The sequence below is a fragment of the Diabrotica undecimpunctata genome, chromosome 9 (assembly GCF_040954645.1).
Source record: "Diabrotica undecimpunctata isolate CICGRU chromosome 9, icDiaUnde3, whole genome shotgun sequence".
Classification (NCBI taxonomy): Eukaryota; Metazoa; Arthropoda; class Insecta; order Coleoptera; family Chrysomelidae; genus Diabrotica; species Diabrotica undecimpunctata.
The window spans coordinates 24,130,531-24,147,865 of NC_092811.1; the positions used below are offsets into that span (position 1 = coordinate 24,130,531).

At 32.2% G+C, this 17,335-nt stretch overlaps 2 protein-coding genes across 7 annotated transcripts in view; one reads left to right on the plus strand and one right to left on the minus strand.

The window, feature by feature from the left end:
* Positions 1 to 1,350, minus strand: part of Sec24CD (COPII coat complex component secretory 24CD) — a 33,315-nt gene extending 31,965 nt beyond the window's left edge. Inside the window, exon 1 of the mRNA XM_072542947.1 lies at positions 1,217 to 1,350. The gene's annotated coding sequence lies outside the window, so the exon portion shown is untranslated. The remainder of the gene's footprint in view (positions 1 to 1,216) is intronic.
* Positions 1,351 to 1,515: 165 nt separating this feature from the next.
* On the plus strand, positions 1,516 to 15,057 carry LOC140451496 (beta-1,4-galactosyltransferase 2-like). Of its 6 annotated transcripts, none has more exons than XR_011952055.1 (6): positions 1,516 to 1,959; positions 2,562 to 2,898; positions 6,489 to 6,614; positions 9,183 to 9,272; positions 9,326 to 9,687; positions 12,784 to 15,057. XR_011952055.1 is itself a non-coding variant. In XM_072545333.1 (6 exons), exons 1-5 carry the CDS (start codon positions 1,674 to 1,676, stop codon positions 9,367 to 9,369), a joined length of 858 nt encoding a protein of 285 aa, XP_072401434.1. In that variant the 5' UTR covers positions 1,516 to 1,673; the 3' UTR covers positions 9,370 to 9,408; positions 12,784 to 15,057. The 6 variants fall into 6 exon arrangements, 2 of the variants coding, with proteins under 2 accessions (XP_072401434.1, XP_072401435.1); XR_011952056.1 differs by having other exon boundaries at positions 9,326 to 9,408; XR_011952057.1 differs by having other exon boundaries at positions 9,351 to 9,687.
* The last annotated feature ends 2,278 nt before the right edge of the window (positions 15,058 to 17,335 follow it).

Here is a 17,335-nt window from a genome sequence, read left to right on the forward strand (position 1 = left end):
TTTAACAACACTAAAAGCTCTTTACTACACAAATTTTAAATCTGGATCTAAATATTGTTTAGTATTCTTTGGTGTTTGACAACAGAGAATGCATATTTTTAATTCGAAAAGGAGTAGGCAGGATTATACTTGGATTGAATAATTTGATAATTGCAGGGATAATTTAGAAAATTAGATAGTATTTAAGGGAATAATAAATATTTAATAATGAAAAAAATAATTAAAAATGTCTTAATGTTATCTGTATATAATGTATGAATATGTTTATCAGAGAAAGTGTTATGGAACAATTTTTACATCATTACAACTGTAAAAATCCATTTTATATAAAAATCCAAAAAAATTTATTATAAATCAAGGCACACATAAAATTATACACTAAAAGGAATGTAAATCATCTATATATTAAACAAAAGATTAACTACTCAGTAAATATAAGATATTTTTAAACTGGTATATACAGTAATCTCAGTTTGGTTATCCAAGATAATAAGTGTGTAAATAACATCACAGATTCATTAATTAAGTGCATAGGAATATATTAAGGTCATTCCATATGTTTCTGAAATTATATAAAAACTACCCACTCAAAATTACTCCTATTTTAGTAGAAATATAGTATGAAGATATAATTTGATTAATTACTTGAAATATATAAATATATATTTACAGCTTGTGATAAAACTACAAGCCTCTAAATTACACTTTCTCTTTCAATTAATAAATTGATTATAAACATACAATGCCATCAAATAACAATCCTTCAACAGTATTTAATCTTTGAACTTTATAATAACTTAAATATTATGTCAGGTATGTTAACCTTATGGAAAGATGAATAAGAATACAAAAGAATACTACCCATGTCTAAGCAACTGAATGTTTTAAAGATTCAAATCAAAGGAACCAATTAAAAATAAACCCAAAAATGCAATAATAGCTTACAGTATGGTTTACTTACAGAAATATTTTTCCTAACAATATTTGGATAGGAAAGCAGTCACTAAGTATGTTATTTTAAACTGAAATAAGCTTATATTACGGAATGTTTAATAGAGCAATTCAGGTTTTTTTAGGAAATTGGAACAAATAAGAAAAAGTGTAATAGGGAAGGGTGACATGAATATCATAATTCAGCCAAATCGATACATACAGATTTTGTCAAACTTATCCTTATAATAGTAAAGACCTTTTATTATTATTTTAACTCACTTACAATTCAAATTTAACTAAAAATCTTCTTAAAAAGGTAAATAAATAAAGGACATCACTTTTACACTTCACTCTGCCACGTAAGTCTAGAGTGCGCATGATTTGGTTACTTCCACATCAATCTCACCAAACTGTCATTATTTCCCCCATGTCAAAATGATTCAGGATTGCCAATGTGGACCACGTGTCGAACTGTCAGATTTAGAACACGTCAGTTGCATCTACCAATCGTAACGCTTTAAAAATTAAGAACCAATAAAATCAATTCTTTTTATTGACGAAAACATAACCTCCATAAACTAACAATATACATATCAAAACATTTTATTTCAATTATGTGATTGAAAAATTAAAGAATATAATGATTAATAAAACTAAAGCTTTAATAGGGTGTTAGGAATAAACACTCTAGCTTGGATGTATTAAAAATAATATCTTATGTAATTTGTGTTCTAGAAAGTATGATAAAAAATGTTGTAGCTGTTATTACATTATTAATAATTGCAGTTGCTGTTTATTTTCCGTCTAGACATGCTAGACATTATAACTATATTCCTCTAGGTGATATTAAAGATGAACTAAATTTGGAGTTGCCCCAACATGTTGACTATGACTTAAAGAACTGTTCCTATGAGAACATTCTTAGAGATAATAATGAAGTAGACATATCTACCATAACTGAAGAAAAACATTTCTTAAAACCAATTTCTGGTAAATATGACATGTATTTGTTAACAAGGATTGAATGTTGGTTTAGTTATTGGAAACAATTCCATATATCTATCTTATGTTTTTAAGATAATAATTGCCTAATAAATTTTTATAGAATCGTCTATGATTTACTTGTAAAATTGAACAGTAGATATGTGGTATAGTGCTTTTAATGTTAACAAGTTTATATTTTAAGTAGTATTAGGATTGTTTTTCTGTTGAGGGCAAAAATATAGTCATGTGAATTTTTTAAATCAAAAACTTCTGATATGATATGATTTGTACATTGAGTAAATGCAATAAAACTGCTTGAACAAGTGGCTTTTGTACATACACCAAACCACCTTGCAATAATGATTTAGTCTCAACTATATAATTGATAAAAAAATATAATTATTTTGCAAACCATTTTTCCCATAAGGCCCATATCTGATTTGTAGATTTAATTCATAATCTGCACTATAAATCATTGTCTGTCTTTGTCTATTTGATCTTTCCATCCATTGGTTTAGGTCTTTTGTGTTGAGCAATTTCATTTTGCTTGAAAAAGTAAAATGATAAATCAATTAGAAACATTTTGAAAAAATATTTTGTAATGTAACACAAAATGACTATTTTTATATTATTGTCATTTGCAGGTGGAGAATATACACCCAATGACTGCACACCTCTAGAGAAATCAGCAATTATAGTACCATATCGAGATAGACCATATCAATTAAACATATTTGTGAATTATATGCACTGGTACCTGCAACAACAAAAATTGCATTATAGGATTTTTATAGTAAATCAAAATGACTCACTACCCTTCAATAGAGCAAAAATGTTAAATTATGGTGCCAAATTAGCCATTAAAATGAAATATCACTGTTTAATTTTGCACGATGTAGACCTGATTCCTATTAATTCTAGAAATATTTATGCTTGTTCTAAGATGCCTAGACATATGTCTAGCAGTTTGGATAGCTTCAGGTAAGTACATTAAGTATACAAATTGTTTGTACACATATGTGGTTAATTTAACTGAAGCTTTGTCAGCTATTTACATATTAACATTCTACACAACAAGTAAAACTAACATTGTAAAACATATTTTCTAAAAAATATTTTTTTTAGTTTATGTTTCAATTATTTCAGTAATCACTATCAAAATTTGAAGATAGGCCTAAATTGATCTGTCGTTTGAAGGCTTTCATCTGACACATATATTGAGCTTATGACGTGATGACTATATTTTGGTCCAGTCCTACAAAATTGAAAACTTTAATTAATGAGCATTATTCAATGAGCATTACAGAGTTGTGTATGATGGTTTTATTAATATTTTTATGCTTAACAAATATTAGATAGTTCTGAAACCAGTTTGTTATGTTTATTAAAATGAATCAAACTTTGCTCTTAGTGTGTTGGTTTAATTTAAATGAGTTGGTGCTGGCATTGACATTTCATATTAGCAATGTTAATCTTGACTTTCTTTCTTCTAGGATAAAATTTATTTACTTGTTGGAGTATATACTTGAATGATTTCTTAGCATGTTATTTTCATTATAAATGTAACATATGCTACATGTTCTTATAATATATCTCATCTTATATACCTGTTGTGGTCTGTAAATGTCGAACAACTCTTTTATTTATGATAAATCCTACTCTGTAGACTGTACTCTGATAAATCTGAGCTAGCTAATGATAATAGTGAGGATGTAGAACAAGATATTATTGAAAATCTAATGAATGGTTCCAATAGTGAACAAAAATTGCAGAAAAAACCCTATGAATCAGATCATATTATAGAGAATTCAATACAAAAATTTGGGTTACCTAAACTAACAAACAAAAATGATTTTGCCCCAGAATTATATTTCTTTCACAAAGACAAAGTCACCAAATGGAGGAAGCAATGTCTGCCATCATTGTTAAAATTTAGAACAAGGGCAAACAATATTGTTACCCAGTTACCAGGACTCAATCAATCTTCTACAGACCTGCATGAATCAGTTCTCATATTGTAAAATTTTTTGTTCAAATATAGCATCAGTTCTTGAAATTTTTGTCAAATATACTAAAATACACATCGAAGAGATTTCTCAAGAAAGATACTGCAGTGGCACTTGCAGAAAACCTACCATGTTGTTGAAATCGAGGCCCTAACTTTACTTTGAAGACATATTTACCACCAATAGGAGCTCAACCGCAAAGAGTTCCTAACAAACCACTTGTGTAAGGAGATGTTTAATATAACATAACATAATCTTTATTTTTAGAAAATAATATACATTCCGTGAACATAAAATTATTTAAAAAAAACAGTGTCACAAACGAAAATATTATTTACTTATTCCTAACCGTTACATATACAAATAGTCCTCCACAGAATATGGCTCAAGAGCTACCAGTAATTTAAATATTTGATGTTTATACAAACCTAATCTTTCCTCCCTTTTAATAGGTTCAGGCAGTTTATTAAACAATTTGATGCAGCAATAAAGAGCGTTTTTTTCTGTTATACTTAACCTGTGTATTGGAATTTTATAATTATATAACCTGGTATTTACTATACTATTGGGCTCAAAGTTCCTAAAGAGTATTTTATTCTTATATAGAAACAGTAAGCATTCTTGAATAAATACAGCGTAAACTGTTAAAATATTATTACTCCTAAAATGCCCTCTACATGATTCCCTACTTTTTAAGTCAAACATAACTCTGATTATTTTTTTCTGAACCAGAAATACATTATTTATGTCCCTACTGTGGCCAAAATTTATTAGACCATATCTAAATTTTGCTTCAAAATTAGCATGATACACTGTTTTTAATGAGTTACTATTCATGTATTTTTTTAGAACTCTAAAGCTGTAAATCACTTTACTCAAAGACATACATAACTGGTCAACATGTTTATCCCAACATAAAAAACTGTCAATATATAATCCTAAAAATTTGGTACTGCTGCTAATATTTAAAGTGTCATTATTTACAATAATACTGTTTGGCATATCTGAATGTGCATAATTTGTCTTAAACAAAAGAAGATCTGTTTTATTTTGATTTAAAACCAACCTATTCATAGAAAACCAGTCTTTAGCTTTCTGGAACTCTAAACTAGCATTAACGCTTAGAACAGACATGTCTTTACCACTGACTAAAATGTTTGTATCATCTGCATAATTTGTTATGCTGGAAGTAGTATTAGCCACTAGACCATGAAGAACATTGATATAGATCACAAACAGTAAAGGACCAATCACACTTCCTTGTGGTACTCCAATATTGATAGTGCTTTCAGATGAGATGCCTATTTCAGTGTTTTTATGTATTTTTACTAAATATCTCCTATTTGCCAAGTAGGACTTAAACCAGTTCAATGCTGGTCCACGTATACCATATTTCTCCAATTTATCAAATAATAGGTCATGCACTAAACAGTCATATGCCTTTGATAGATCCAAAAAGAGACCCAAAGCCATATGACCAATCTCAGTACATTTCAAAATATCCCAGACAAATTGAAAAATCGCAGTCTGAGTTGATTTTCCCTGTTGATAACCATGCTGATTTGCACTAATAATATGACATTTTGTTAAAAATTCTGTTATCCGCCTATACATAGTCATTTCTAAGATTTTTGAAAAGGAACATAGAAGGCTAATTGGTCTATAGTTATTAATTAATTTAGGATCACCCTTTTTGTAAACAGGTGTTACTACGGCAGTTTTCAGGCATTCAGGAAATACACCAGATTTTAGTGAATTATTTATGATTGTAGTGAGAGGATTCACTATCTCCTTTATACACAGTTTAAGTATTTTAGTGGGTATTTCATCAATTCCACAACTCATTTTGTTTTTTAAATTTTTAGTTATATCCATAATTTCAGTTTCTGTCACAGGTGCGACAAACACTGAATTTATGTTAGTTGCAATGTTGTCTTTATATTCAGTGTATTGTAATTGAGATAAAGTGTTATTTAAAGCAGTATTTAAGTGGATCATGTATTTATCAGCAATCTCTTGAGGACTACCCTCTACTTTTATTGAATTTTCACTTTTTAATTGACCATTAATTTCACTAACAATTTGCCACATGCATTTATTTGTAATATGTACCTACATCCAAACAAAACAGTAAAACCAAATATTTCTACAAGTCGTTTGTCTGCCTAAGTCTTTAAATATGCAAAGTCGTTTGCATTGATCATCAAAGAATTTTTTTGCATTGATCATTTCAATATATTTTGTAGCATGTACTTAGATAATGTTGTCTAAAGAGTGTTTTTTCTGTCTACCTTTTTTTTTTAAATTCAAACAATATATTTTGTTTTTGTACAATTTGTTTTTACCATGATAATATTTATCCTGTAATATAATGTGTGTTTCTTTAATAGTAAATTGTAAAACTGAAAACCTTGGCTAATTTTTGTCACATATACGAAAGATATAAGATTGGTGCTCCTCCCTATGTCACTGGCCGGGGTTAAAATCCTCCATGTAAATTTTTATTTACTACATGTAAGATAAGAATCAGTCAAATATGCTATTTAATAATTTAAAAAATTTCAGGTATAATTTACCATATCTAACATTATTCGGGGGAGCTGTTTCCATAACATCTGACCAGTATTTGAAAGTTAATGGTATGTCAAATGAATTTTATGGATGGGGAGGAGAAGATGACGATTTTTACAGGTAATAGAAACTTTTTAACTTACACTGTCCAAAAACAAAGAATTGAACATGTAATATCACACATAGAATTTAATGCTATCTTTCAAATGGGACAGACAGCAAAAAAACCGATATCACAAAGCGATAACGAATCTTAATTCTTCCGATAAACGAAGAACTTGCAGACAATTTTAAGGTATCATGGAATGTTGGTCAAATCAATCAATAAATCCACAAGGAAAAGTTAGTTTTCTGTAGTCGACTGTATACCATATATCACAAAAAATTTAGTACAAAAATCCCTTATAAAAGGTATGTTTATTTAAAAAATCTTCTGAGGCTAAATCACAGTACGTTTTTGGAATAAATATTCCATCTTCAGTGCTGCTACAAAGGTATACATGTTTAAAGCCACTAAATACATGGGTGAAAACCCTTTGAATGTTTTTAAATTGATATTAAATTACATAATTTCTGCTAGTTTTAAAGGATAACCCCTGAGCTGTTTTGGTCACTACCTTCTCTTCTTGTAGGTAAGTGACATTTTCCAGCATTGCGTTGATCCAGTTGCATACAGTAATGGACATCCCTCTTAATGCTTTCTCATCATAAAGAAAGTTTGATAGAGCATTATTAAATGCGCGTTCTATATATAGAAAGCCGGTTAACGCAATATCTCAGTTATTACAGAAGTGATTGATTTTCTTAACTGCCTCGTCTAATGTTGTTTTTGTTGATTTTCCTTCTTGATATGCATGCTAGTTGCGATTGAGAGGATGATGTCACTACCATCATCATCAGCTCGTTTTAAGTTCACTGCAGTACATAGCCCTCCTCTGTTTGTATCCAAAGTACATGGTCTTGTGCAGTATGGACCCAATTTTTCGTCATCTTTCGCAAATTATCTTGCTATCATGTAGGTGGTCTTCTTCTGTTTCGTTTATCTGGTCTTGGTCTCCATTCGGTTAACTTGCGTGCCGACCTTCCATCCTTCATCCTTACCACGTGGCCAGCCCATCTCCATTTCACGCTGCAAGCTCTCTTTGTAATAAAAAATGTAGAGCTGGGCTGTGGAGTGACCTTGAGCGACCCCATAATATTGCAAAAGACACGGCTATTGATAAATAGTTTTATAAATATGAAGTACCAAGACTTATTATTATTGTTATTGTTAAGATTGACGTCTGTGTATTCACATGTCATTCTAATCAGATTAAGTTGACATGTAGTTTTATTCGGGTCAGTAGAATTGTTGGCAAAGTAATCTTGACCTAGTTACGGTAGCCTGGGTACCGGGGCACGAGGGTCATAAGGGCAATGAAAAAGCAGATGAAATGCCATTCATTAGACCGGAACCCTTCTGCGGCGTTGCAAAATCAGTAACAAGAACGGCTACAAGAAAGTGAGTAGCTCACAAGTCTCTGGAATGGTGGAGGAATTTACCAGGACAAGTACAGGCGAAACAGTTCATTACAGAACATTTGCCAAAATTTACGGCAGACCTAATAAGCAAAGACAGGAAAACAGTCAAAGCCATAGTAGTCTTCTAACAGGGCACTGTAAGCTGAATGGGCACTTGAAACTGATGGGATTATCAGATGATGACCTATGCAGATTCTGTCACCTTGAAGAAGAAACAGCAGAGCACATTTTATGTTAGTGTGACAGTCTCGCAAATGTACGGTTCTTTGCATTAGGAGAAGAAAATCCACCGGCAAATAGCTACATGGAAGGTATAGTCTCGAAGCTACTAGACTTAATAAAAAGGGTCAGGCTAGAGGAGACTTTTCTAAAATAAAAAGACAAAATGGTTCAGAGAAATAAATTAAACATTTATTGTTGTGTCCCACAAACAGTTACAAAAATACAGATGGCACAAAAAAGTACTATATTAATAGTTACAGAGATTTATACCAAAAATAACAAAGAAAACTTACATGTCATCATCCTTTTACAAACTCAGAAGATGCTACAAAAACTTATAAATGTTACTGGGCTATAAACTGTGGCAAATAAAAAATTATTACAAGTAAATAATTATCTTTTTAAATAAAACTATCTAATAAACTAACTAATATATTTAAAAGTTATTAATATTTGATTGTGGCGAATGGCGAAATTGTTGAAAAAAATTGACTGAAACAGTTTGCAATATATTGTCCAGTTGTTGCTATAACATTACCATAATACATACTATCTGGTAAATCAATTGACGCTCTCTTGCTATTTACAAACTGCCAAAAGTACTTAATATCACTTTATAAATTATGTTTTACTTGATTCAGAAAAGTGCTATAACATTGATTTGATAAATCTTTACGCAATCTTCTAAGTTCTGAGAAAATCACATAATTCTCTTGATTACAGGAAGCCAAATAATTATTATGAGTAATTTTTTTCTGTACAACTAAATAACAAAAGTTGGCATTAAACCATTTTGGATAACTAAAAGTTCTAAATCTTTTTACTGGTACAAATCTTCAATATTTTGACAAATTCAAATGGTCTTCACAAGGTATCATTGATTGTATTTTGTATGTATTTTAAAATGAGAAGGAGATATGACATCTTTTAAATCTTTGTTTGTAGACGTTTGGTCAGCAATAACTTAGAACCTTGTAGATTTTCTCCAGAAGTGAGTAAATATACCATGTTGTCTCACAAAAAGGAAAAAGCTAGGTAAGTCTAGTACTCATTTGCATTTAGGTACAAATTTTTAATTTTTATTTTAGTTTATTTTTGTTGATTTTTTGACAGAACCGTAGAATTCTACTGAAGAGGACGAGTGCAGACATTACACTTAGAAACAATTAAGGTAGAACATTATTTTAAAATTAACGTCTAGCTTGATGCTTTCTGGGATCGCTGTTGCTGAGTATTGGTCAATGTTTTAGCTTTATACGTTTTACAAATATCACTGTATATAATCGTCCTCGATAAGCTATCTGCGCGTTGCCTATCGCTGTACAGTTTTACCTTACACTAATCAGCTCTGTCCAACCAATGAGTTTAGACAGTTATTTGCACTGAGAAAATTGTACTGATTATTCCAATATTTGACTATGAAGATAACCATAATTTGGTGTAAGTCATGGTGAGTTTTAACATACTGTACTTTTGATTATTTGTACTAACTACTAATGGTGATGGGAATTATTACTAACGCCTCCATACTTTATTAAACAAGATAAGCTAGAGGTAAACAGTTCCAGACACGTGATCGGTACTCGTTCATCTCGAGCTTATCTTGAAATTTAATGAAGTATATTACACACTGTATTCATCAAATTCGCGAGATTCTTCTTCTTAAGGTGCCTTCTACATTACTGAAGGTTGGCTATAACTACAGCAAATTGCTCTCTATCTTGAGCTGTTCTTAGTATCGAATGTGTGTCCATGCCTGTCCAGTCTCTTACATTCTTCAACCAGGAGCATTTTTTTCTTCCTGGACCGCTTCTTCCTTCCACTTTCACTTCCATTATAAGTCGTAGGAAGTTGTATTTTTCTCCTCTGTAAATATGTTCTAGATAAGTCATTTTTTACAATATTTAGCAATTCTCTCTCACTACCCATTCTTCTTAGCACCTCGTTGTTGGTCACTCTGTCCAAGAAATCTTCAGCATCCTTCGAAAAACCCACATCTCAAAGGCTTCTATACGTCTCATACTTGTAATTCCGAGAGTCCATGCGCCCATCTCGCGAAATTATGATTTATTAATCTATAACGGTGGACAAAATTTGATATGTCCAAATTGGAAAATATGATTCTTTTGTCAATACATCATATAGGAACATTAGTTCGACTTGGAAAACTTATCTTGTAATTAAAATAGTTTCCCTGAAAACTTGTGCGTAATAAAAATGCAATGTTACTTGAAACTGGTCTAATGTAAGTTCCACAAGGAATCTACGTTCCTGTATTTGGCTGTATACCATATATTAAAAAATTAATTACAATCCTTTGTAAAAGGTATATATTTAAAAACCCAAACGGGCTGTGTTAGACAAAACGTTTTCGGAATTCATCATTCCATCATCGGTGTCTAGGAGTACATGAATGTAGCCACTAAATTTATGGGTAAAAACCCGTTAACAAATAATTAGTTACATTTGTTCGACATTATATCTTATAAATAATTAGGATGTTAAAGTTACCGTTGGGTTGCTTCCATAAAGTCCTCGTAGACACACCGTTTCAGGACTTGCAACTTCAACGTGGAGTCATATGTCGCCATGTTACCTAATCCAACGGTAACTTTAACATCCTAATTATTTATAAGATATAATGTCGAACAAATGTAACTAATTATTTGTTAACGGGTTTTTACCCATAAATTTAGTGGCTACATTCATGTACTCCTAGACACCGATGATGGAATGATGAATTCCGAAAACGTTTTGTCTAACACAGCCCGTTTGGGTTTTTAAATATATACCTTTTACAAAGGATTGTAATTAATTTTTTAATTTAAGTTGTTGCATAACTCCACCCTCCTACACACTAATCTTTAATAACCTTCTTACTTTATCAGTTATTTTTTACAATTTACTTTTATTACTAAATCCAGATTTAATAATAGTAGATAATATGAAGATGAGAACCGTAGGTGAGAATTACATTAGGCAGAGGAATTACATTAGGCATATCACCTACAGTTCTCAAACTTGGACGGTTACAAAGGAAAACATGGAAAAAATAGCAAAGACCCAAAGAGCTATGGAAAGGCAAATGCTGAACATCAGGCTATCAGACAAGAAAAGAAATACTTGGATCCGCAACAAAACAAAAGGGACCGATATATTAACGCAGATAGCAAAACTTAAGTGGAAGTTCGCTGGACATACCGTAAGACAGAAAGACGACAGATGGAATAAGATGATTTTACACTGGAGACCATATAGTTACAAACGAAAAAGAGGAAGGCCACAAATGCGATGGTCAGATGACTTAAAGAAACACGCAGGCCCGAAGTGGATACAAACTGCCTACAATAGAGAGACGAGGAAGAAGGAAGAGAAGGCCTATGTCCAAAATTGGACAGCAAGGGCTGTATAGATAGATAGATAGATATGAAGACGAAGGTGAGTCGGAAAGAAAAGCAAATAGGACACCAGAAAATAAAGTGCTGGAAGTTAAAGGATAAGGATTTGGTAAAAGTCTTTAAGAGTAGAGTGCTGGAAGACTTTGAGTAAAAAGATGCGGTAAATGACTCGTGGGAAGCTAATAGTAAAGTTGTGGTACGAGTGGAAGAGGAAGTGCTAGGAAAAATTAAAGGGCTTTCTTTAAAAGAACACAGGAACTTGTTGGTGGAACGATGACGTGCAACAGAAGATTAGGGAGAAGAATGAGGTGTGACAGGTCTAAAAGGGAGGAAGATAAGGATATATACAAGGTGGCAAAGAGAGAAGCAGAGTACACGGGTGAACAGCTACTCCTGAAAAGGGAGAAGCTGAGGAATAAGAAAAAGAATAATCCAGATTTAATCCATGCTGCTTTCCCTCCCTCTAAAGGAAAAATTCACTTAATCCAGATACTTATGTATCAAAAAAATTAGTATCTAAATGCTCAATAGGAGAGAAGATAGTAAGTATCGTCTAAATACTTTCCGTTCTCCATTGTCTCCTAAGTTGTATCTCAAGATCTCTGTATTTTGTGATCTCCTTGTATTTAACACTCTTATTTTTGTTAGGTATCGTCACATCTATAAGTCTTGTTTGTGTATTAACTAGTATCAGATCTGGTCTATTATGGGCTACTGTTTGGTCTGTGAGCACAGCGAGGTCCCAGTATAACTTACAGTTGTCAATGTCAAGCATGCTCTTAGGAACAAATTTTTGTAATAATGAAGAGATGTTTTTTTAGAGAAATTTGAATTTTTAATGTTTATGTATTTATATAATGTAATATTTTTAAATTTGGCGTAGATGTCGTCTAATGTATTTTTTCCTAAGAAGTTACTTTACATTATTTTTTTAAAGCCACCTAATATTTTCGCTTAACAGTATTCCTAGGTTCTTTGGAGAGAAAACTGAAGTCATTATAAAGGGCCCGAGATCAAAGAAAAATATATCCTTTCCCATATATATTTCCGATTAACTAACCAGTTTGTTTTGCAAAACAACTAACAGCATGTTGAACAAAGGTGTTGCACTAGAAGATGTATATTAAATGCACATTTTTATATTTCAGTGAGAATCGATTTAAAACTTTAGAAAGAACCAAAGACAACCATAAGTTTGACGGTTTAAGCTCTTTATCAAACAACTATGTCATAAAGCTAGAAGAACTATATACATTGCTCATCATTCCATAAAATACATTAATAGTGAGATTATTTTATTATTTTGCTCAATAAGAATAAGGTATTAGGTAGCATTACAGGTTGTTTTTATCCATATACTGTCTATATTGCTCAAACAACTGTAGATTATTTTATTAATCTTCAAGTTATATAAATTAGGAACTCAACAGTGAAGATTTGCTAGAATAACCAAATATACGGGTCTAAAACTATTATCTTGTGGCATTTCCATACTATCCACTCTATTTCATGGGAATAAATGACAATTTTTATTGAAAATATCTTATATATTATGTTTCGATTTCCTATACGACGACGCAATACTTTCTTAAAGTGAAGACGATTTACAACGTATGCTGCACCCTGCACCAATTTAATATAACCGCCAGAAAATTTAACATGTTAATTTCCCCAAAAAAGACAAAATGCATGGTTACAACAGCAAATTTACTAAGATGTAAATTGAAGCTGTAAAGTCAGATAATAGAACAAGTGATGGAGTTTAAATATCTAGGCATCAAATTATCTAGCTACGAAAAGCTCGAAACTGAAGTGGAAGATCAAGTGAATAGAGCAAACAGAGCCGCAGTCTGCCTGAATGAAACAATATGGAGAAATAAAAATATCGGGAAAGAAATGAAAGGCAGAATTTACAAAATAGTCATCAGACCGATAATGACATACGCTGTAGAAACACGAACTGACACAGAGAGTACAAAAAGGATGTTAGAAACAGCAGTGATGAAAACACTTAAAAAAGTTGATGGCAAGACACTATGGGACAGAGCTAGAAGTACAGATATACGACGTAGATGTAAGGTGGAGAACGTTAAGAACTGGGTAAGAAATAGAAGAGTAGAATGGAACGATCATATAAGCCGAATGACAACAAATAGAGTAGTAAAGACGACAATAGGCGGTTCCCCAATTGGAAGACGATGAGTAGGAAGACCACGAAAACGATGGAACGACGACTTACTGGAGGCACATCGAAAAACAGACACAGTCGTGTCTACATAAAAAGAAGAAGATTTCCTCTTCGGATCTAACGTTTTCCTAAGTGGAACCTACTACTTACCTACTCAACGTTTGTAGTCATCCTAATGTTCCGCAAGTAGGGCGGCACTGATGAATACTTTTAATCAAATTAAATCATGTATTATAGCTGCTCAATGTTTCCTAATAAGTACATGACAGTTTAAAAACATCCTGTAAACGTTACAATTTTTTTTTTGAAGATGGTTCGACAACTACGTGGTTTAACGGAAAATAATAGTTTTTTATTCACTTACTTAAAATCTATCACTAATAATTAAATAATAATATCTATATAAATTCTTTTTGCGTACAATGCATTGTGTATAAAAGATATACGCGTTGTGCAACTGACGAGATGGGATGAAAGACGAGGTTGTGGTGCCTATAAAATAGCTGGAACTAATCGATTAAAATTCCTATCGAAAACCAGCAAGTTGGAAAATCCTAAAGGGACATCTTCACCATTAGACTTATCTGTTTAGAGATTGGTAATCTGTATTGGGGAAGTTTCAAATGCTCAGAAGTATCAAAGTAAAAGGCCGAATTATGCGCACACTTTCCGCGCATGCGCGGACACTATGTTCCTACACTAGCTGTCGGCAAAAAGGAATGGAGGGACACAACGATCAAAAATTTACGAGATGCCCCCATAAAAGGGATCCCTACTGTACTAGACTGAAAGATCCAACTCAAAGAGGTCCTCGGTTTGTTCTTCTTCATGCTGGAAGCAAAACTTGTTTTGTGGTATGGATGTGGCATAAGTCAAGGATTGACTAATCGAAAACAACATTTTCTTTGAGGAAGATTACCTAAAAAGTGAATTGAAAGAACCACATCAAGAAAGTAGAAGAAAAAGTGTTTGGGGTGGACAATTTGCAGGAAGATATTGAACCGGTGATAATTAATATAGGAGATTATTCAGAGGACGATTTAGATATGGATTGCGATTAGTATTAATTAACGAGAAATATCTCAGTTTAAATGCTCATTTGTTTTTTTAGTATTGTACGTACAGTACGTTTCAGTTATGATCTTCTTGTATATTTTATGTATATATATATTGATCGTGTCGTATAGGGTAAACTACTTGCATTTTTTTGTATATATGTATATAATTATTTACGAGGTATTAGATATTTTATGTATACCGGTTTTTTTTTTATAGAATTAGTTTGTTTTTTTTTTGTTTATTCTCTTATTTAACTCAGTTAAATTAATGAGTTAAGATTTTTGAAACGAAGCACGTACTGTCCTGATTTCCCAGTCTATCGCCAAACTACCACACACCTACCACTGTGCCGACATTAGCGGCATCACTGCGCGTCGTAAGACCAACACTGCATTCTTACTGTGGCTTTCACTATAGAAGATATGTTTCCAACTTTAGAATGGGAAAATAAAGAATCCAGATAGACAACGAAGATCTGAACCACCTGAGATTTGCCTATGATGTAGGGTTAATAGCAAAAAACATAGAAGAATTGCAGGAAATAATATTAGACCTAAATGCAAAATCAAAAGAAATAGAACTAAAAATAAATCTTGCAAAAACTAAATATCTAATAAACTAATCTCTAGATATTACGGGGGATATAACTCTGGACAATAATATTATAGAAAATGTTGAGTCTTATGTATACTAAGTACAAAATATCGAACTGTCAAAGCTTAACCTAAAGTCTGATTAAATAGAAGAAATTCCTTAGCATGGACAGCATTTGGAAGATTACAGTATTTAAATCAAACTTACAAAATACTTTAAAGGCAAAAATTTTGACCAGTTTATATTATTGATCATATGGAACTGAAACCTAGGCATTTAACAAAAACATTGTTCACGCCTTTATCTACTTTAAATTTTAATTTATGATTTTTTTCCGATTCGGAAACACAGCGGTCTATGCGTATGCAGATATTATGCCATATGTGAAGATTAGGCGAGTCCCTAAAAGCACCCCAAGACGACAACACTCAAATACGAGACGAGGTTGGTGATACAGCATTCAGAGCGAGCGGGCATAATACTTATTAGCGTTCATATTCATGTATTGTGTAATTCAAAATAAAGTCAGTTTTTCACACGGAGTTTGATTATTTACCAGCGGCACACGCGAAGTGCAAATTAAGTCATTACAAACATAATCCACAAACTTCCAAGTGCATGAGAGAGCTATGGAACGAAGAATACAGTAAAAAGCAACAGATATAATCAAAAATATTGCTTTGTTAAAATGGAACTGGGCAGGGCATATAGGAAGAATGGAAGACAACAGTCGGGCGAAGTGAATTGTTGAATGACGACCAAGAACACATAAGGGAGGTAGGAGTAGACTTCAAGTCAGATGGATTGATGACATCAAGCGAACGACTGATAACAAATGGATGCAAAAACGAACAGTGATTACATCCGACGATTGATGGAATAGCTGTTGAGGATGATTCTGAGCAGGAATTACCATGTCTTTTGAAAATAAGACTGCTTACACGTTATGTGTTCTCTCTGTTTTTCCACGATGTAGAAGCTTGGACATTATAGAGGGGCATTACGTATAGATTTAGGGCCTTTTAAATGTAGACATATGGAAGAATGCTGAAAATAAGCTAGGTATATCGAATCGCAAATGTCGTAATATTGAGAAGGATGGGAAAGAACAAGGCAGATTTGAATACCCTCAAGATCAGAAAGTTATAATATTTATGACATATTATAAGAAGCTAATGTTATAACTTACTTTAAGTAATAATGCAAGAAAATACTGGGAAGAAGAAGTCGAGGATGGCCATATCGAAGGTGCGAATTGCCATAGTGATTACCAATCTTCAAAGAGGAGATGGAACATAAAGAGGAATAATTATATCACTAGTTTCTCACATAAAACAGTATAAATTCAAGTAATTTACCACCAAAAATTCATTAATTCCGACCCTTTTAAGCAACTTTTGATAGTTTTTAGATATAGAAACCAACCAAAACGACAACTTAATTGTTCACAATAAAATAAACTAATCTGGAATGCAATAATTACCGCGGAATTACTCTCCTAAATACAGCATACAAGATATTGTCAAATATTTTGCACGAGAGATTAAAGCGTTATACTGAAATGTTTCTAGGAGAATATCAGGCGGGATTCAGGCGTGGACATTCAACCATTAACCAGATCTTTACACTACGACAGATCCTCGAAAAAGCGCAAGAGTTTAACATAGATATGTATCATATTTTTGTCGATTTTAAAGCGGCATATGACAGTGTCTTAAGACCAAGTCTTTACAACGCTATGAATGAGTTGGGAATTCCAAAAAAACTCATATGTTTGATAAATGTGACAATGGCGAAGATGCTATCAGCAGTTAAAATTCAAAACGACTCGTCAACCCCATTTCAAATACATAGGGGGT

What these genes read in the sequence shown, in the direction of transcription:
- LOC140451496 (XM_072545334.1), top strand. Translation starts at nt 1,674, where the DNA reads ATGATAAAAAATGTTGTAGCTGTTATTACATTATTAATAATTGCAGTT. An exon ending in TTTCTTAAAACCAATTTCTG is followed by an intron (nt 1,924 to 2,561) that starts GTAAATATGACA and finishes TGTCATTTGCAG; the next exon opens with GTGGAGAATATACACCCAAT. An exon ending in CACAAAAAGGAAAAAGCTAG is followed by an intron (nt 9,273 to 12,783) that starts GTAAGTCTAGTA and finishes TTTATATTTCAG; the next exon opens with TGAGAATCGATTTAAAACTT.